At 48.7% G+C, this 20,715-nt stretch overlaps 1 protein-coding gene across 1 annotated transcript in view; it reads right to left on the bottom strand.

The window, feature by feature from the left end:
* The window catches only part of LOC102122566 (kinesin-like protein KIF28P), an 85,271-nt gene that overhangs the window by 22,652 nt on the left and 41,904 nt on the right, over positions 1-20,715 (bottom strand). The window contains 6 exon segments of the mRNA XM_074038335.1: positions 1,105-1,236; positions 4,080-4,163; positions 6,352-6,419; positions 9,113-9,224; positions 15,570-15,724; positions 18,071-18,295. Coding sequence (XP_073894436.1) covers positions 1,105-1,236; positions 4,080-4,163; positions 6,352-6,419; positions 9,113-9,224; positions 15,570-15,724; positions 18,071-18,295 — 776 coding nt within the window.

The following is a 20,715-nucleotide window of genomic DNA, read 5'->3' as shown; positions in this document are numbered from 1 at the left end:
GGCCATCTTGCACGGAGCCCTCGCGGCCATCCTGGGGGTGCACGGAGCCCTCGCGGCCGTCCTGGGGTGCACGGAGCCCTCGCGGCCATCCTGGGGGTGCACGGAGCCCTCGCGGCCATCCTGGGGGTGCAGAGCCCTCGCGGCCGTCCTGGGGTGCACGGAGCCCTCGCGGCCGTCCTGGGGGTGCAGAGCCCTCGCGGCCGTCCTGGGGTGCACGGAGCCCTCGCGGCCGTCCTGGGGGTGCAGAGCCCTCGCGGCCGTCCTGGGGTGCAGAGCCCTCGCGGCCGTCCTGGGGTGCACAGCCGGGGAGGGGAAGCCAGGGGCTCTTGAGGTTCTGGGCGCTGTGTTCCAGCCTGTTCATTTAGGTCAGGAAGACAGCTTAAGGGCTGATGCCCTCCTTAGAAACCGCTAAACAAAAATGTAACAAGAACCATGCCAGGATAATAGATAAATAAAACGTGCTGTATACATCGGAGAGAATGCTTTTCAGCCTTCAGCAAGAAGAAGGAAATTCTCAACACATGCTACATGGATGCACCTTGAGGACATTCTCCTGAGGTCATAAAGCAGTCAGAGAAAGATGAAAACGTCGAGGTCTCCCCATCTTCAAATCCACACAGACAGAAGGTGGGACACACTCCCGGGTCTGGAGGGGGAGGGGTTATCTGAGGCCCCCATCGTCAAACGCACAGACAGAAGGTGGGACACTGGCTCCCGGGGCTGGAGGGGGAGGCGTAGCTCGCGTTTCATGGGTACAGAGTTTCCGTCTGGGAAGATGAAAATGTACTGCAGATGGATGGTGGTGACGGTCACACAATATGAATGTACTTAATGCCACTGAACTGTACTCTTAAAATGGTTAAAATGGTGAACTTTATGTATATTTTACCAAAATGAAAAATATTTAAAAAACAAGAAAGAAAAGAAACATGCCTGTGGGGCAAGAAGCATGAGCAGGGAGGGGACGGGGGTGGGGGAGGGCGGGGGAGGGCAGGGTCGGGAGAAGGCAGGGTGGAGGCAGGGGGAGGGCAGGGTGGGGAAAAGGTAGGGTGGGGGCAGGGGCAGGGGCAGGGCAGGGTTGGTGCAGGGGAGGGCAGGGGGAGGGTGGGGTGGGGAGAGGGCAGGGCAGGGCAGGGACAGGGGGCCGGCGGAGTACCAGGTTGAATGAAGTACTTGAGGACCCCGGTGAGCTGTGGGTCCTCGTTGACATTAAGAAGGTGAGGGAAGGTCATCATCTGCCGCTCCTGCAGGAGAAGTGGAGAGGGTGGGCATCGCCAGTCCGCACCCGCTCACCCGGGAGGGCAACGCTTCTTTCCTGTCTCCATCCACCTGGTCAGCCTGCCTGGGAAGGGAGGAAAGCTGAGAGGGGCTGGGGCAGTGCTGATGGCGGGGTGGAGTCTCAGGCGGGCCAGCCGTCAGGAGTCCGAGTACATCTGGATGGGACAGTTCCAAGAAGCTGTTCTCCCCGCTGCTCTCCCCAGCTGTCTGCGTCCCCCGCCTGGGCAGCCCCTCCCCCAGGTCTCCATGCAGCCTCTCATTCTCCCCAAGTGCTGCTGGCTGGTTGAGAATCAGATGTTGATGGCAAAAAGTGGGGTATGGCACGAACCCTGGCCTGGGAACCTGAGCACATGTCGTTCGTCCACACAAGGATGGATGGATGGTGGGCAGGGATTTAACAGTAAACAAAACGGGGATGATTATGCAGGCATGAGGAAGACTTTTACAGCTTGCAATCCTCTCTGACAAGGAGTAAACAGAGCAAAAATCCTTCCAATTTTACTGTATATGCAGAACCCCAAATCCCGTATTCCTCCATGTGACCCTACTTGACCGTTGATGCTGAGAGTCCCAGCCACCACTTACACAGAACGTGACTCAGCACGGCTCTAACCGTCCGGCTCTAACCGTCCGGCTTCCTGATGCCACAGACCCCACCCTGCTCCACCCCCAGGCCCTGAGGCCGTGGTTAGGCAGCGTGAGCTTCCTGAATCCCCAGCTCCAGTCCCCAAGTACTCCAGGTCTGATTCTCGACTTCGGGATTTTCCCAGGGCCTTGTGGCTACAGGGAGTGGGGTGGGTGGAAGCCAGGGTGGCGAGGGGAGGCCGAAATTCACATCATAGCCCATTTAGGGTGTGATATCAGCAAATGCCAGGATCGATACCTGGCCTCACGCCCCGCCAGGCACCGAGGCCACCCTGCTTCCCTCGCTTGCATGCTCAACGTGATGTTCTCTCCCAAGCTCTGCCAGTAGCATCATTACCAGTCACACGTTACACATGCACCGAAAAAGCCTCGACACAATTGGGCCTGGCCCCCTGCCCTGGGCTCACTCAGCCTCCGCAGGTGCCAGGAGTGAAGCTCACCTGGGCCTGCTCCAGCAGGTGTGCCCAGGTCACCTGATCAGCAGGAGTCCCCAGCTGCGGCTCTGCCCGGAGACAGGCTGAAGGCTCTGGAAGGAGGGAAGCTTTTTAAGCAGGGGGTCTGCAGTGCCGAAGGGAGGCGCGGGATAACCAGGGAGTCTCCGCTCGTTTCTCAAAGCCCGGGATCCCGGCAGTAGCAGGAATGCACCACGCTTATGCGTGAAGACGAGATCTTTTGGTAAGTCCTACAAAGAGGACTAATTATCCTCCTAATTCGTAAGACGTTAGGGCAAGAAGGTCCTTTAACGGGGAGGCAGGAGTTCAGTGCTCTCTTATTTTTGTACTTGCTCGGGCTTGTGAGGGCGTTTCACGTGATTTCTTGCTACGGGGAACTCCCATGGGGTGGGGGGATTCGGGAAGATTCATAGGATTACACTGTTTTCCACGTAGTCCGTGTCTGTGCTGGAGAGCAGTGGGGGTTACGGGTTACGTGTAGGTCCACATCTGGCATGTCAGGTTTTGATGGTACAGAGATTTGCGACAGGCAGAGCCAGGCCCAGGCCAGCCACACACACATGTGCGCTGATTCTGATTTAGGGAGCGCTTTGTTGAGGTTGAAGCCTCAGCGAGTCCGGTCGTGTGCCTGGGAAGGGCCAGGTGGGGCTCGGGGCTGGCCCACCCTCTGTCTGAGCCACACGTCCTTTGGGTAGCCTGGCATGACCGGTAGGGCAAGGGGTACAGGAGGTCCCGCCACCACCCGAGGGCCCCCAGGAGGGAGGGAGCCCATTCGATATTGCTGCTTTGATGCCGGACGCTCATGCCAATTTCACCCAGTAGTTTTACCTTTTTGTCCATCTCATTTTAAATCATTAATAAGCATAAAACGATATATATCTTTATGCTGCCAAACTGCAATCGAAGGCCTTCACCTATCATGGGGGCTCTGGATAATTGCGCATGTTGGAATCACCTGGGACACTTTAGTGCTAACGGCTGCCCAGGTTCTGGTTTATGAGGTTGGGGGATTTAGGGCTGACTGCTGCCTGGGATTCCGGTTTATGAGGTTGGGGGGAGCCCTGTCACCAGGCGGCTGTGATGCACAGCCAGGATGGAACTCCGTCTTGGAGGAGGTGGCCAACCCTCAATGGGCTCCCGGCGTCATCTCGCCGCAGGAAGCCCTCAGCGGGCAGACATCAGGTGGCCACTGTCCAAATCCGGTAAGGGAAAACATCCTGGGAGAAACAATGACCTCAAAATAAAAATGAGGCTGGTCGCGGTGGCTCACGCCTGTAACCCCAGCACTTTGCAAAGCCGAGGCAGGAGGATTGCTTGAGCCCAGGAGATGTAAGGCTGTCCTAAGTGATCACACCTCTGCACTCGAGCCCGGGTGACAGAGCGGACCCTGTCTCAAATACCAAATAAAATGTCAATAAAAATGAGAGTAAGATGACCATCTTAAAATTCAGGGCTATTTCTCACAACTGCAAATGAGTCTACATTTATCTCAGTTTTTTTTTAAAGGATGGAATCACAATATCCTGGACAAAGCCCCAGTGCCCCCCACGGTGCCCCCCACTGTGCCCTAACCACTCCCTCAGATTCGAATCCAGGTGCTCCCTCCACCCCTGGCCCCAGGGTTAGCCCAGCTCAGACCCCCCCATTGCTCAGGGCATCGGCCCCTGACTCGGTTTACCTGACATTATGGAGTGTCTACATCTGGGCAGCAGCTTGCTGTTCTCCGCCCTTGACTCTCTCATCAGTGTCCAGGTGTTGACCACTGCTTTGTTCCTGATCTTTTTAGCCCTTTCATGTGCAAAGATGGACACACTCTTAGGCCTGGAGCCCCTTGCCGGAGCAGCAGCACCCCCAGGCCCCCTGCCCCAGGTGACTTGAGATTCCACACCGGGTCTGGTTCCATTCAACTATTAAGACCAAAGTGATTGAATCACCTGCACAGTCCAAATAAACACGAGCAGCTCAGCCAGGCCAGGCCTCGGCCCCTGACATGTCCTGGGACCTGAACACACTCAGCCAATTGGGCTGACTTGGTTAACCTAAGAACCTGCCCAATCCCTGTTGCTGCTGAAATAACTCCTGGCCTGGAGGCTGCTGGGACCGCTCTGCGCATGCGCCAGGCTGGGAGGCGCCTCGGAGGTGCTCCAGGTCGCTCCTTCCAATGTTGTCAGAGAACAGATACCCCCAAATACTGCATGGGATATACAGTAAAACATTCCTTGTTCTCCAAAATTTCAATGTAACTGAGCACCTTGTATTTTTATTTGTTAAATCTGGTAACTGTACCCCTTTCATTTCACACAGGGGAGATGGAATCAGAGTTTACAAGTCCCACGGGCTGTGGGCACCATTTTCTCTCTCCCCTGTATCACATGGTCCCTCCTGTACAGACTGGGAGCCACAGATTTGCACCTGATAAGCAGGGAGAAAACAAACGTTCTGGATACCGCTTAAGGCAAAATTCGATCTAAAGCTCCGAGCTTGCACTGGGCGCGGCGGCTCACACCTGTAATCTAGCACTTTGGGAGGCCGAGGAGGGAGGATCGGTTGAGGATGCCATGTGCCGCTGTACCCCAGGCTGGGTGACAGGGTGACACCCTATCTCAGAAAATAAAAATAAAACCTGAGCTTGTGTCAGATGCTGGAGGAAAATGCCTCATGGTGTGACAATACTGAGGCTGTGCAGTGAAGAATGAGAAGGAAGACGTTTGTCACCAACATGCAAGTGCTCCTGTGCTGAGAAGAGGGCCAGAGAAAAGACCGGAAGGGGAGGCATTTCCTGGGTGGCATCGTTGTGACCACAGTTCCCCACCCTCCCTCACACACCAGGCAGAACTCTGCTGGGCACAGTTCACACCTACCTCCCGCGGTCAGAGCTCTCCCCAGTGCTGGGCACAGTTCACACCTACCTCCCGCGGTCAGAGCTCTCCCCAGTGCTGAGAATGAGGAATGCTGGCTCAGGGTAACGGGATGGGGGAGAGGTTCTATTTCTTGCCCATGGTCACAGCTGCTAGGGGCAGACTCTGACCTCTAAGCCCATAGACCTGGCGAATGACATATCAGGGCTGGCAAGTCAGTTTCACCTCATGTGCCAACTCCAGCTGCCCAGAACCGGGTCTGACAGTCCCAAGCTCCTGCCCAGACTCGGTGGGGAGCTGTTCTGGTGGATTCCCAAGGCTGGCCTTCGCCTGAGGAGGAGCAGGGCAGCATGTGGGGAGGGTCCTACTGTGGCCACAGACTCCCCTCTCCCCACGCCTCTCTATCTTAGAAGGTTCAGGAGAGCAGGCTTGGAAGGAGCTGCAGAGGCCGAGGGGCAGGAACTCGGCTTGGTGGCAGCCTCCCGTAGTGCTGACCGAGTGGGCCTGTCTCCCAGCCAGGTGGGTGGGAAGGAACCTGGCAGTGACAGCCGCCCCCCGGCCCGGTGACTCCTGTGGCCATCAGGCCACCTCCAGACTGCAGTGTGCGGTGTGGGCCCTGGGAAGTACGGTAACTGACAGTGTGGAGAGCTGGTCTGCGCAGGGGCTGCAGGGCGGCCCCGCGAGTGGCTCTGACCAAGAAGCTGTCGCTCACAGAGCTCATCTTCATTTGTCATTAGCACAAAAATCCCCTGCCTGGCACCATTCTCTACCCGTGCCCTGTGCAACCGAAGGAGAAAGCTGTGAAACAGCCGTGCTATTCGGCAGGAAAACACAGGGACAGATCAGGCCAATCACGTCAGGACTGGCATCCGCGCCACCCCCATCCCTGAGCCCCCAGCTCTGCTCCCATCCAGGACCCAGCGACACAGCCCTGCCCCGAGGCTCCAGGTCTCCATTCTTTCCCCTCGTGTTTTAGTTCCTTTCATTCCTCTCTCTCACATCGTTTCCTTCTCCTCCCGGACCCCCTTCCCAGTGCCAACCCCTGCAGTCTAAGAGCACTAAGACTTTGCTAGATTTAGAACGTAGAACCACCATGGATGATAAATATTCAGACGTACCTTTCCGTGTATCTTAGTGTTGATAAAGTTTCCTCATAGCAGATGTCAGCTGGACTTACGGCCGCAATCTGTAAAAACATCCCGTTCAGACTTTGTTACTAATAGAGGAATTTATTGTTACTAAAGCAGCTCATATTCACAGAACAGTTTGGCATCTTGTAATTTGTGATATTGTTCCAATTTTACAGTTTAGAAATGGAGGCTTAGAGGAATGCCTGAGGCCACTTGCTAAGCTGGGGCTCAAACCTACGCCTGCCTAACTCATACCTGTGCTGCCAGTCGCGGGACTGGCCGCCCTCAGGACTGAGTCCTCTGTGGACTCCCTCAGGGGCTTGAGTGACGGTTGAATGTTAGCCTCAGAGACCTTGCTCATTTCCTGACAGCCACTTGTATGGTTTCAAGTCTGGCTGTTGACTTTATTTATACTTATATTTTTTTGAGACAGGGTCTCACTCTGTCACCCTGGCTGGAGTATGGTGGAGCAATCATGGTTCACAGCCTCGACTTCTTGGGCTCAGGTGGTCCTCCTGCCTCAGCCTCCAGAGTAGCTGGGACTACAGACATGCACCACCACACTCAGCTAATTTTTGTGTTCTTTGTACAGACAGGATCTCCCTATGTTGCCCAGGCTGGCATTGAACTCCTGGGCTCAAGGGATATGCCCACCTCGGTCTCCCAAAGTGCTGGGATTAGAGGTATGAGCCATTGTGCCCGGCCTTGACTTTGGATTGATTGTTCCAGAATTCAGAAAAGTTTTCAAATCAGAAGCAAACTTTGTGATGATTGGGTGGGCAGATCACTGAGGGTGGCTGTGGCAGCTGCTATGCAGCAGCACATCCTCTGTGGGCCGGGAGGCCCGTGACCCAGAGTACTGGGAGCCCGGGAAGTGATTATCTACGTTTGTCTAACTTCACAGCTATAAAGCTTGTTCGTTTATGTCGTCTCATTTAATCATCATGGCAATATTTTCAGGTGGATTTTTATTATCACCACTAAAAATTAAGGCTGTGAGACACTCGTGCTAAAACTGGGATTGGCGCCATAGAGACCGGAGAGCTTGGCTGTTGACCTTGCAGGTCCTCTGTTCTTTTTGCTTCTTGAGATGAAGGATGCCACCCACGGCCTCTCCCGAGCACGCTCCTTTGTCAAAGCACTGCACTGCCATCAGGCAGCCCCTGTCAAGTCTCGCAGGTCCGGGCGTCGTGCTGCGGGTCTCAGTGGCTTTGCACACATCTGCTGAGACCCGCTAGGTTGAATCTTGTAGGTTAACGTTCAGAGAGCATCTTACGTGCCTTCTTGTGTCCCAGGTTTTTGGGGGGATGTCCCATTGAGACCCACAGGTAACTGACAACCAGAAAAACTTTAAAATGAAGTATTGAAAACAGGATTAAGTGATCAAGAGTAAGGGTGTGTTTTACTGTGGATTTTGGAGAGAAATGCGTGTAACTGGTCCCGACAGGGAGCATTTCTCTCCTAAGCAGGCAGCAGAGTGGAGGCCAGCACCGGGCTGGGGGCAGAGTTCACCACATTTTGTCCCTCCCTGCAGCTGAAGCTGAAGAGCAGAGTCCTGATTTTATTTTATTTTATTTTATTTTATTTATTTTATTTATTTATTTATTTTATTTATTTATTTTTTTTTTGAGACGGAGTCTCGCTCTGTCGCCCAGGCTGGAGTGCAGTGGCGCGATCTCGGCTCACTGCAAGCTCCGCCTCCCGGGTTCCCTCCATTCTCCTGCCTCAGCCTCCTGAGTAGCTGGGACTACAGGCACCCGCCACCTCGCCCGGCTAATTTTTTGTATTTTTAGTAGAGACGGGGTTTCACTGTGGTCTCGATCTCCTGACCTTGTGATCCGCCCGCCTCGGCCTCCCAAAGTGCTGGGATTACAGGCGTGAGCCACCGCGCCCGGCCAGTCCTGATTTTAACACATTCCACGCTGTGCCCACTTGGCGAACATTCGATAATGAGATTCCAGAGCCTTTGCTGAGATAACACGGGTGCAGCTACTCTCCAGGCTGAAGAAACACAGTCACACTGATTTCCAGCCTTGCCGGGGAACGACTCTGCTAACTTAGAATAACATGACATTGCTAGTTGTTTTTTTTAATTGTACTAGTTTTTTTCCTGATAATAAAAGTAGCGTGTATTCCTTGTAGAGAACTTAAACTACAGAAAAGAATAAATTTAAAAATTAGTAATATAGAAACATTGGACATTGTACTAGAGGACCAGAAGTTACGAGATAATGGTAGGTCATCATTTGTTAGTCCTGAGGGGGAAACAAAACAAGGCCAGGTGCAGTGGCTCATGCCTGTAACCCCAGAACTTTGAGAGGTCGAGAAAGGCAGATCACCTGAGATCAGGAGTTCAAGCCTGGCCAACAACTCGTCTCTACTAACATCAACTCGTTAGTAGAGATGAGTTCAAAACCCGTCTCTACTAAAAATTAAAAAAAAAAAAAAAAAAAAAAAGCCAGGTGCAATGGTGCATGCCTGTAGCTCCGGCTACTCAGGAGGCTGAGGAAGGAAAATCACTTGAACCCAGGAGGTGGAGCTTACAGTGAGCCGAGCTTGCACGGCACTCCAGCCTGGTTGACACAGTGAGACTCCGTCTAAAAAATTAAAAAAAATTGCTAGGCTAGGTCAATGCGAAGTACTGTATTATATTACAGGTGTGTTGGGAATAATTTTAATCCCAACAGCAACAACAATAACAACTACAATAGCAGAATCAGCGTAAAACGTTGTAAGAAAGGTATTTTACCAGAGCGGTTCTGCTGTTCCCGCCCAGAGCTGACTGGAGCAGTTTGGTCAAAACAGAATCTCTGTATGGAACGTGCAAGACCTTCTTCCCCACGGCCGCATCAGCTAGAGCACTGGAAGAAAAAGAAATGCAAGACAGAGAAAAAGAATGCCTCAAGAAGAAATCCGCCTTCCTTTGGGATACGTCGGACACAGCTCTCAAATCCCCTCTTTGGCCCCATAAGCCTGATGACTATATCCAATAGTGGAGATGCCTTCTGTCGTCAGTGCTGGAGTAATCTAGTTAAACACCGGCCTGACTCCTCCAAAATCAGCCCTGGAGAAGCCATAACCTAGAGGAGGAGGCCCAGGTCTGAGGAACAAACCACCCAAAGCTGCGAGGAAAACCCGAAGAGCCTGCAGGTTACTGTAAGTTTGTGTGCAGAGGAGGAGCTGCAGTTCAAGGAAGGAGGTGCCAGGCCTGGCAGTGTGCAGATAGGTGTGCAGGGTAGTTTTAGGGCCTTTTCTTGCCTCTCTCATGCTGCCTTAAGATCCCATAAAGTTAGGACCTCATCTGACTATAGCCTCAGGATAGGAGTGAATGAGAAGCACCTGCCCTGCTCCAGTGGCCACAAAGAAAGCAGTGTCGGCACTGAAGAGAGTGGGGAAGCATGCAGGGAGATCCCGCCTGTGAGAAATTATAACCACAAACCAGCCAGGCACGGTGGCTCAGCCTATAATCCTGTAATCCCAGTACTTTGGGAGGCCAAGGTGGGCAGATCACTTGTGGTCAGGAGTTCAAGACCAGCCTGGCCAACACGCGAAACCCTGTCTATATTAAAAATACAAACATTAGCCAGGTGTGTTGGGGGCACCTGTAATCCCAGCTAGTCGGAAGGCTGAGGCAGGAGAACTGCTTGAAACCAGGAGGTGGAGGTTGAGGTGAGCAGAGATGGCACCACTGCCTGGGTAACAGATTGTCTCAAAAAAAAAAAAAAAAAAAAAAAGTAAAAAGAAAAAGAAAAAAATTACAACCACAAATGGAAACCTATAAAATTCATCTAGCAGATTTGGAAAAGAAACAAAATGATTTTTTTTTAGGAAGGAAGAAATATAATAATTAAAAACATGATGGATAAGTTTAACAGCAAATTAGACACTGCCTAGTTGGAATTAGTGAACTGAATAGTTCTGAATAAATTATTCCGATTGCAGCCCAGTGACACAGATGAGAAACAAGAGAGGGAGTTTAGGAGCCACAGAGGACAGAGTTAGATCCCCCAAGTAGTCTAACTGAAGTCCTAGAAGCGAGGAAGAAATGGGAGCTAAAGCTGGAAGAGGAGACAGATATTTTATTGTAAAACATCATTGTAGGGAATGGCATTTTATGTTGCAGACTTTACGTTTTTTCAGTCTGAAATATAATGAAAAGAACCACTTAAGGCCAGGTGCGGTGGCTCACGCCTGTAATCTCAACACTTTGGGAGGCCGAGGCGGGCGGATCACCGTAGGTCAGGAGTTCGAGACCAGCCTGGCCAACATGGTGAAACCCCATCTCTACTAAAAATACAGAAAATAGCCGGGTGCGGTGGCAGGTGCCTGTAATCCCAGCTACTCCAGAGGCTGAGGGTGGAGAATTGCTTGAACCAGGGAGGTGGAGGTTGCAGTGAGCTGAGATCACGCCACTGCACTCCAGTGTAGGCGACAAGAGCAAAACTCCGTCTCAAAAAAAAAAAAGGGAGGTGATAGGTGAGAGATAGTGGCTGAGGATTTCCCAGAACTGATGAAAATCACTACTCTGGCTGGATGCTGTGGCTCACATCTGTAATCCCAGCACTTTGGGAGGCCAAAGTGGGCAGATCACGAGGTCAGGAGTTCGAGACCAGCCTGGCCCACATGGTGAAACCCCATCTCTACTAAAAATACAAAAAAATTAGCTGGGTGTGGTGGTGCACACCGATAGTCCCAGCTACTCAGGAGGCTGAGGCAGGAGAATCCTTTGAACCCAGGAGGCGGAGGTTGCAGTGAGCCAAGATTGTGCCATTGCATTCCAGCCTGGGCAGACTCTGTCTCAAAAAAAAAAAAAAAAAAAAAAAAATCACTACTCCATAAAGTCATGAGGGCCCCAAGGGATTCCAAAGAGAAGGAAAAGAAATAGGTTTACACTCAGATGCAACAACATAGTGAAGCTGGAGAACACTAAAAATAAAGAGAAAAGCTTAAAAGCAGCTAGGGGAGAAAAGACAGATTGTCTTCAAGAAAAAGCAGTTAGATAACTGGTTGACAATAGGAAAATGCTTTCTGTGCAGAAAGAAAATACTACCCATCTAAAATTCCATACCCAGCAAAAATGTCTTTTTAAGAATGAGGTGGCTGGGTGCAGTGGCTCACATTTGTAATCCCAGCACTCTGGGAGACCAAGGTGGGAGCATAGCTTGAGCTTAGGAGTTCGAGACCAGCCTGGGCACCATGGAGAAACCCTGTCTCTACAAAAAAATACAAAAATTATCTGGATGTGGTGGAATGTGCCTGTGGTTCCAACTACCTGGGAGGCTGAGGTGGGAGGATTGCTTGAGCCTGGGGGTGTGGAGGCTGGAGTGAGCTGTGATTGTGCCACTGCACTCCAGCTTGGGTGACAGAGTGAGACCCTGTCTCAAAAAAAATAAAAGAATGAGGTAAAAATAAAGATATTTCAACCTAACAAAAACAGACTGCCACCAGCAGATCATCACTAGAGGAAACCCTAAATAATACACTTCAACCAGAAGGAAACTGACCTGAGAGAGCAGCTCTGAGGTATAAGAATGAGAACATTTTTAAAAGATAAACGTGAATGAACACTGTGTAAAATAGTGACAATGTCTTTTGGGGTGAAGGAAGAATTGAAATACATAACAAAGAAAAAAATATGTAACTGTCACATGTAGGATGAAGATTCTTGTATTATCCAGGAGGATTTATTACATTTAGACTTTGACCACAGATTTAAGAGCCAAGAAACAGAGTTAAGTCTACATTGGCCGGGCACAGTGGCTCACACCTGTAATCCCAGCACTTTGGCAGGCTGAGGAGGGAGAATCACTTGAGCTCAGGAGTTCGAGACCAACCTAGGCAACGTGGTGAAACCCCATCTCTACAAAAGCTACAAAAATTAGCTGGGCATGGTGGTGTGCGCTGTAATCCCAGCTACTCAGAAGGCTGAGGCAGGAATGTCGCTTGAGCTTGGAAGGCAGAGGTTGTAGTGAGTAGAGTTCACACCATTGCACTCCAGTCTGGGTGACAGAGCAAGACTCTGTCTCAAAAAAAAAAAAAAAAAAAAAGTGAAAAGCATATATCGAGCTTTGATATGACAGAGGTAGCATAGACGATCATTGGGGGAAGGAGGGACTACTCAACACATGGAACTGGAAAGATTGGTAATCTATAAGGAAAAAGGATGAAAAGCATGCCTACCTTACATCATACACAGAAATCAACTCAGGATGGATAGGAACTTAAATGTAATACAGGTAGTTACCTTTCTAACTCTAATTTTCTTTTTTTTTTTTTTTTTTGAGATGGAGTCTCGCTCTGTCACCCAAGCTGGAGTGCAATGGCCGGATCTCGGCTCACTGCAAGCTCTGTGTCCCCAGTTTACCCCATTCTCCTGCCTCAGCCTCCTGAGTAGCTGGGACTACAGGCGCCCCCACCTCGCCCGGCTAATTTTTTTATATTTTTAGTAGAGACAGGGTTTCACCGTGTTAGCCAGGATGGTCTCTATCTCTTGACCTCGTGATCCTCCCGTCTCGGCCTCCCAAAGTGCTGGGATTACAGGCTTGAGCCACCGGGCCCGGCCTTCTAATTTTCTTAAACGGGAAACAAATGCAAAACATAAACCATAACCATAACTTCTGCTCATCAACAAACACCTTAAAGTGGAAAGACAAGTTAACTGGGAGAGATACGTTTAATACATTTACCTGAGAAAAGAATAATAAATCTGTAAAGAATGCCTACAAGTCAATACAAAGGCAATAACTCAAGAGAATGATAGAAAAAAAAAAGTAACAGGCATTGCAAGAGGAAGTACATTGCTAAGAAGCATATCAAGATGCTTAAACTCATTAGTAACCAGGAACATCAAGACCATAGTAAGATTTATTTGCACCAACTTAATTGGTAAATATAAAGAAATCTGATAATACCAAGTCTTAGAAAAGATGTAGATCAATCCGATATCTAATACATTGCTGCTGGGAATTAAATTGGTCCAACTATTTTGGAAAAGTCTGTTAACATCTTTCAAAATTGGGTATTCATATACCTTAGAACCCAACAATTTTAGTTATTTGTCTATATGCAAACTTTAATACAGTCACACATCCCATAACCATGTGGTGGTCAACCACAGACTATACACACAGCAGTGATGAAACCACCATATTTTTACCGTATCTTTTCTATGTTTAGATATACAAGTACTTACTGTCATGTTACAGTTGCCTGCGATATTCAGCCCAGTTACATGCTGTACTGCATTATAAGTACAGCTGGGAGCAATCTTTTATAACAAAGAGCCTGGTGCTCTGCAGGCAACACCATCCCATCGAGGTTTGTGTAAGTACACTCTATGATGTTTACACAACAAAATTGCCTACTGATGCATTTCTGAGAACATATCCCCACTGGATTTTTGTTAGTTTTGTTTTGTTTTGAGCCAGGGCCTCACTGTGTCACCCAGCCTGGAGTGCAGTGGCATAATCAGAGCTCACTGCAACCTCTGCTTCCTGGACTCCAGTGATCCTCCCACCTCAGCCTCCTGAGTAACTGGGATTACAGGCAGGCACCACCACGTCTGGCTAATTTAAAAAAATTTTTTGAGATGAGGTTTTGCCACGTTACCCATGGTGGTCTCAACTTCCTTGGCTCAAGTGATCCACCCACGCTGGCCTCCATATTGCCATTGTTTTTTTGTTGTTGTTGCGTTTTTTTGTTTTGTTTTGTTTTGACACTGTGTTTCACTCTTGTCACCCAGGCTGGAGTACAATGGTGCCATCTCGGCTCACTGCAACCTCCACCTCCCGGGTTCAAGTGATTCTCCTGCCTCAGCCTCCCGAGTAGCTGGGATTATAGGCATGTACCACCATGCCCAGCTAATTTTGTATTTTTAGCAGAGACAGGGTTTCTCCATGTTAGTCAGGCTGGTCTTGAACTCCTGACCTCAGGTGATCCGCCTGCCTTGGCCTCCCAAAGTGCTGGGATTACAGGCGTGAGCCACCATGTCCGGCCGATATCCCCATTGTTAAGCGATGCATGACTGTGTTAATACCCAATGATTTGCACAGGAATGCTCATAATAGCACTACTTATAATAGCAAAAAACAAACTGGGGACAATCAAAATGCCAGTCAGGGAATGAATAAATTGTGGCATATTCCCACAGCGGAATCCTATGCAACAATGAAAAACAACGATTGCTCCACACAACAACGTGGAAGAATCTCATAGACAATGTTCAGTGAAAGAATGGAAAACTCACTCTAGGTACAGCATCATGTGGATAGATACTGTTAATACCATTGAGTCTAAAAGCAAGTCCTTGCAGTCCTACTCCTGCCTACATACCCGAGAGAAATGAGTGACTATTTTCCCCAAAATACACGTATAAAAACATTCACAGCAACTTTATAACAGCCCAAACCTGGAAATAAGCTAAATGCCCCTCAATTGGAGAATGGATAAGTAAATTATGAGATATTCACACATTGATATATTGCATAACAATGAAAATAATAACTGGTACATGAAACAACTTTGATTAATATCATAGACGCAATCCTTGGTGAAAGAAGCCAGATGGTTAAGTCGGTGACCTCATAAAAATGATTGCATTTATACGAAAATCACTACAATTAGGCAAATCTAATCCACAATGACAAAGGTCCATTTCTTCTGGTGGGAGTGTCAATCTGGAGGGAGTATGAAGAGCTGTGTGGGTTTTGGAAATGTGTTATACTCTGATCTGGATGATAATGACGGAGGTATATACATCTATAAAAACTTATGTGCTGAATGCGTAGGATTTGTGTACTTTACTGTAGTTTACACCTTTCTGAGAAAAGTTTTTAAAGTTCCAGAAGACAAAATGGAATTTCACCCTTTTTATAAAGTTCAGAAATGAGAGTTACTAAACAATAATATTCACATGTGATAAAACTAGGAAGGAGAGAGCTGAGCGGGGAGAGAACATAAAATTCAAGATGATGGTTACCTCCAAGGGGAGCATAGGAGAGGAACACCAACAATTCTTGGGTTGGATGGCAGTTGTATTGGTGTTACTCTATTTAAAAATAAAGTAATTGGTTTAAAATAAAATATGGAGGCCACCCAGGCATGAGCCAGTGACACCAGCGGATCATGCACCAAGGGTTATCATTAGTCCAGTTTTTCATACCTGAGGTCGTTTTTATAACACAAATACCGGTCCACTGATGATTTACCTGATAACATTTCCCAAATTGGTTAAACTTAAGTTAACGCATGATCCTTCCCTCAGTCTGTCTCCTTCAGATCCTGAAGATTTCTGCCTCTCACTTCCTGCAAGGTCCGCCAAATTAATGCTGGATTGTTTGGTCAGGTCTCTTTCTAGGAAAACCTGGAGAAAAGCATCACAGGTCATGCCACAGTATTAGGGAGGGGCGGGCTGCATGGGCGGGCACTCCCCTTGACATGTAAAGTGGTCTTTTTTTTTTTTTTTTTTTTTTAAACAGTCTTGCTCTGTCTCCCAGTCTCCCAGGCTGGAGTGCAGTGGCATGATCTTGGCTCACTGCAACCTCCACCTCCCAGGTTCAAGTGATTCTCCTGCCTCAGCCTCCTGAGTAGCTGAGACTACAGGCACCTGCCACCACAGCTGGCTAATTTTCGTATTCTTAGTAGAGATGGGGTTTCACCATATTGTACAGGCTGGTCTCAAACTCCTGACCTCAAGCGATCCACCCACCTCAACCTCCCAAAGTGCTGGAATTACAGGCGTGAGCCACCGCGCCTGGCCTTAAATGGTTGTTTTCATTGTATTTCAGTCTGAAAAAACAAAATCTGCAACATAAAATGCCATTCCCTACAATAACATTTTACAATAAAATATCTCAGTCTCCTCTTCCCATTCTGTAAATCTCCTTTCCAGTAAAACGCTAGATACCGATTAGTGCTCCATTATTTCTATGACCAATAAATTCTTAATATAAATCACTGTGAAATCTGCAAAATAAGTAGCTCTTCAGGACTGTGTGGTCATGTGGAAAGAACATGTACTTCAGGATCCTACAGATTCCTTTGCAGCCTCCGTGACTTTGTGCAAACGACTTATCTTTTCAGAGTTTCAACTTTCACAGTGGCAAACCAGTGATAGGAACACATTCCTGAGATGTTATGAGGGTTAAAGATCATAGAGGTGATGGTTGTAGCACACACCTGGCACACAATATCAGGTGTTAATATCACTACTGATCCCAATATACAGAGTACGGTGCTAACTCTCTTCACTCCTTTTTTCCTAGCTCATTTCTTCACTTGCCCCTAAAATACCAAGTTAAAAAAATATCAGGGCAAACCATATATAAAGTTGGTGAATTTTACTAACATTGTGAAATCAAGTGAATAGTACTTAAAAGTTTACAAAGTTCCTTCAAATGCAATATCTTTTTCAAGCTTCCTGACGTTACTGCAAGGAGAGTATCTCGTCTCATCTTACAGAAGAGGAAACTGAGGCTCAGAGGTTATTTCCCAAAGGCTTAGAGCTGGTGAACAGAGGTGTCCAGACTTGAACACAGTCCCGTGCTTTCCCCTTATTCCTGCATAGAATGGGATTCTTTTCATGGATTACTGTTCTATTACTGGTACTAAGACTTAGGGGACAGAGGTTGTAGGATCATAGCTACATGTAACATTGACCCAGGATTTGTGAATAGCCATTTCTAGATCAAACTGGTGGCACTGTAGAGATCACCCTCTGATGTCCACCGAGGTACCGGTGTGGAGGATCAAAGTGGGCTCTAGTGGATCTAAGATTCTAGTTAGTGGAATGTTACATGCACTGCTTGGTTCCTAAGAACTTACTTGGTGCGGCCGGGCGCGGTGGCTCATGCTGTAATCCCAGCACTTTGGGAGGCCAAGGTGGGCAGGTCACCTGAGGTCGGGAGTTCAAGACCAGCCTGACCAACATGGAGAAACCCCGTCTCTACTAAAAATACAAAATTAGCCAGGCATGATGGTGCACGCCAGTAATCCCAGCTACTCGGGAGGCTGTGGCAGGAGAATCGCTTGAGCCTGGGAGGCGGAGGTTGCAGTGAGCCGAGATCGTGCCATTGCAATCCAGCCTGGGCAACAAGAGCAAAACTCCGTTTCAAAAAAAAAAAACTTGATGCATCCACACATGGAAAGGGTACTTCAGTACCTGGCAGTCCTCAGGCTCGTGGGTCTGAATGCTGGTCTCACGGTGGTAATGAACAGATGTGTTGCTGATGCAGTTCTCCAGGATAAACCATGGAGACACTCTCATACCTTCACAATTTGCTCCTTGATCAAATTGGGGTCAAAGCTTATTCCTCCAAGCCCTGGAATGTACTCGAGGGAAAACAGCTCTTAGTCCCATGGGGCCCTTTGGGGCTCTGATAGGCTCACTTAGGCTGGGTGGGGTGTGACCATTGAGGTGGCAGGGAGGCAGGAAAAGGGCACACATGTCCCCTTTTCCTGTTTCTGGCTCTATATGCTGTGGTTGGAAGAGCCACCTTCATCCATAGGTCAAATCTGCAGGATCCTGTAATACCCACCAACCCATTATGCCAGGGGGAGCCTTCCGCAGGGGGAGCCTTCCGCAGAGCAGCCTTGTGTGGAGATCCCACCAGGGGGAGCCTTCCGCAGGGGGAGCCTTCTGCAGGGGGAGCCTTCCTCCCAGAGCAGCGTTTTCTGGAGATGGGGACAGTGGTGTCCACTCGGCTCTCACCTGCTTGAACTGGATGGTGATGACCAGGTGGGACCGGCTGCTGCTGGCATTCATGTTGGTCGAAGCCGTGGTCCTTATTTTTGTTCCTTGTTCCATCAGCCTTTCAATTTGGGCATAGTTCTGACAGGGCACCAACTTCAGGCCTTCCACGTAAAAGCCCAGCTGTTGATCTTGCCTTACTCTGAGCCCACCAGGTTTTTTGGTTCTGGACAGTAAATCTCTTATCTATAGAAAATAGAACAAATAATGTAAACTTCAGGAAGGCAGGGGTTGTTGTTTACTTCACTTCTGCATCTCTGCCTATATAGATGCTCAATAATAGTTATTGGATGAATGGATAAATTTCTGTAGGTATTTCATAATTTAGCAAAGTAAGAAATAGGGAAATTGCAAGCAAAAGGATAGGAAGACTGCCGTAATTAGTGAAGTCAGAAGCATGCTTCCACTGGAGACAGAGTTTTGCTTTGGTTGCCCAGGCTGGAGTGCAATGGCGTGATCTCGGCTCACCGCAACCTCCGCCTCCCCGGTTCAAGCGATTCTCCTGCCTCAGCCTCCCAAGTAGCTCAGGTTATAGGCATGCACCATCATGCCTGGCTACTTCTTGTATTTTTAGTAGAGACAGGGTTTTACCATGTGGGCCAGGCTAGTATCAAACTCCTGACCTCAGGTGATCTGCCTGCCTCCGCCTCCCAAAGTGCTGGAATTACAGGCGTGAGCCACCATGCCTGGCCAGCTTTTCTTTTTAAGTTAAAAAAAAAAATTTCTTTTATAAATACAGTTTTATTATTGTCAGGTATATACCTAGACCACTCAACCAGACTGAGTTCCCTAAGGGTGTGTGTCTTTTTACCAGTGGATCCTCACAGTTCCTGACACAGAGCATGCGCGATGAGCATTGCATGCACAGTGCAGCTGGAGCTGGGCTCACACCTGACACTTAGTTCACTGCTCCGGGGGCCGGGGAAGCTGCCTTTGCAGCATGATGAGGTGTGTGAGTAGGTGTCCACAGCGGTCTGTCTATAAATAGGTGCTTCTGAAGTTTTTGCACTTGAACACATTGTTCTCTTATTAACACAAATATTCTCCTGGCAATCTCATTAACTCTATTTCATTAGCAACTCCTTTGCAGATAATATAAAAATAAACCACCATAGCCTCTTTCTAAATTCTGTATTACAAAGTAGTGAAGTCTTACTTTACTAAGAACAGTGATAAATAATAAAAGTAATTGGAAGTTAGTAATGTTCAAAGTACCTAATGTGCGCAGAAGACACGTTCTGCCTAGGTTAAGTCATGGCACAACAAATACCACTACCCTGAGACCTCTACTTCCAAGGGAAACTTAGTCTCAACAGTATTTGTGGCCAGGCACGGTGGCTCACGCCTATAATCCCAGCACTTTGGGAGGCTGAGGCTGGTGGATCATTAGAGGTCAGGAGTTCAAGACCGGTCTGGCCAAGATGGTGAAACCTCATCTCTACTAAAAATACAAAACAAATTAGCCGGGCATGTTGGCGGGCACCTATAGTCCCAGCTACTCAGGAGGCTGCGGCAGGAGAATCACTTGAACCCGGGAGGCAGAGATTGCAGTGAGCTGAGATCACACCACTGCACTCCAGCCTGGGCGACAGAAGAGACTCCATCTCAAACAAACAAACAAACAAAACCCCAGTATTTGCAACAGCCTAACCAAACCAGAAAATCTGGGTAATTCTTTGGATTTTATTATGGGAGGTTTGTGTGATGATGCTTACACCAGGGCCTTAGGGAAATTCCCATGTCCCCTTACTCTCAAAGCCACTGCTAAGAAGGCAAAGCAGAGTCATGCTGTGTCCCAGTCGAGCCGGAGCAGCCTGTGTTACGTGGTGCAGAGCGACCCGGACTGAGAATCAGACCTGGCATCTTAGTCCTGGTTCTGCCTCCAACATGTGAGACCTTTGGAAAGTCTCTGACATTACCAGTGTTCTCCTTCTAGAAGGACAGATTAAATGATCTCTAAGCTCTCCCCGAGCTCGAGCGTCTGTGGCTTTAAGTCCTAGAGTCCAGGCAAGATCGCAGATTGAAGTTTGGGGGAAGCAAAATTAGGATGACAGACATAAGGTGCCGGAGATAAAACATCAAAATGGGGACAACTTCTGCCTTAGCTAGGAAGCCTTTCTGTAATTTCCCCCGTGATAGAAATGATAGGAAGTGGCATATCAGACTGAAGACATGACTGAATCAGGCTTATTAGAAAAACGGCAAGTAAGTGTATCTGGATGGAATGGAAGTACAGGGACTGACAGGGACAGATGCTGGCAGCAGGACCCTCAAGTTATAACTGGAGATCAAGAGTGACGATGGGCCGGGTGCGGTGGCTCCTGCCTGTAATCCTTTGGGAGGCCGAGGCAGGAAGATTACCTGAGGCCAGGAGTTCGAGACCAGCCTGGGCAACATAGTGACACCCTGTCTCCACAATTTTTTTTTTTTAAATTAGCTGGGCATGGTAGTGTGCGCCTGTAGCTCCAGCTACTTGGAGGCTGAGGGAGGAGGATCACTCGAGCCCAGGAGTTTAAGGTTACAGTGAGTTATGATCATGCCACTGTACTCCAGCCTGGGCAACAGACAGAGACCTTGTTTCAAAAAGGAAAGAAAGAGAAAAAAAG

Source organism: Macaca fascicularis, chromosome 1, assembly GCF_037993035.2.
Source record: "Macaca fascicularis isolate 582-1 chromosome 1, T2T-MFA8v1.1".
Lineage (NCBI taxonomy): Eukaryota > Metazoa > Chordata > Mammalia > Primates > Cercopithecidae > Macaca > Macaca fascicularis.
This window is presented reverse-complemented; position numbering and strand designations above follow the sequence as displayed.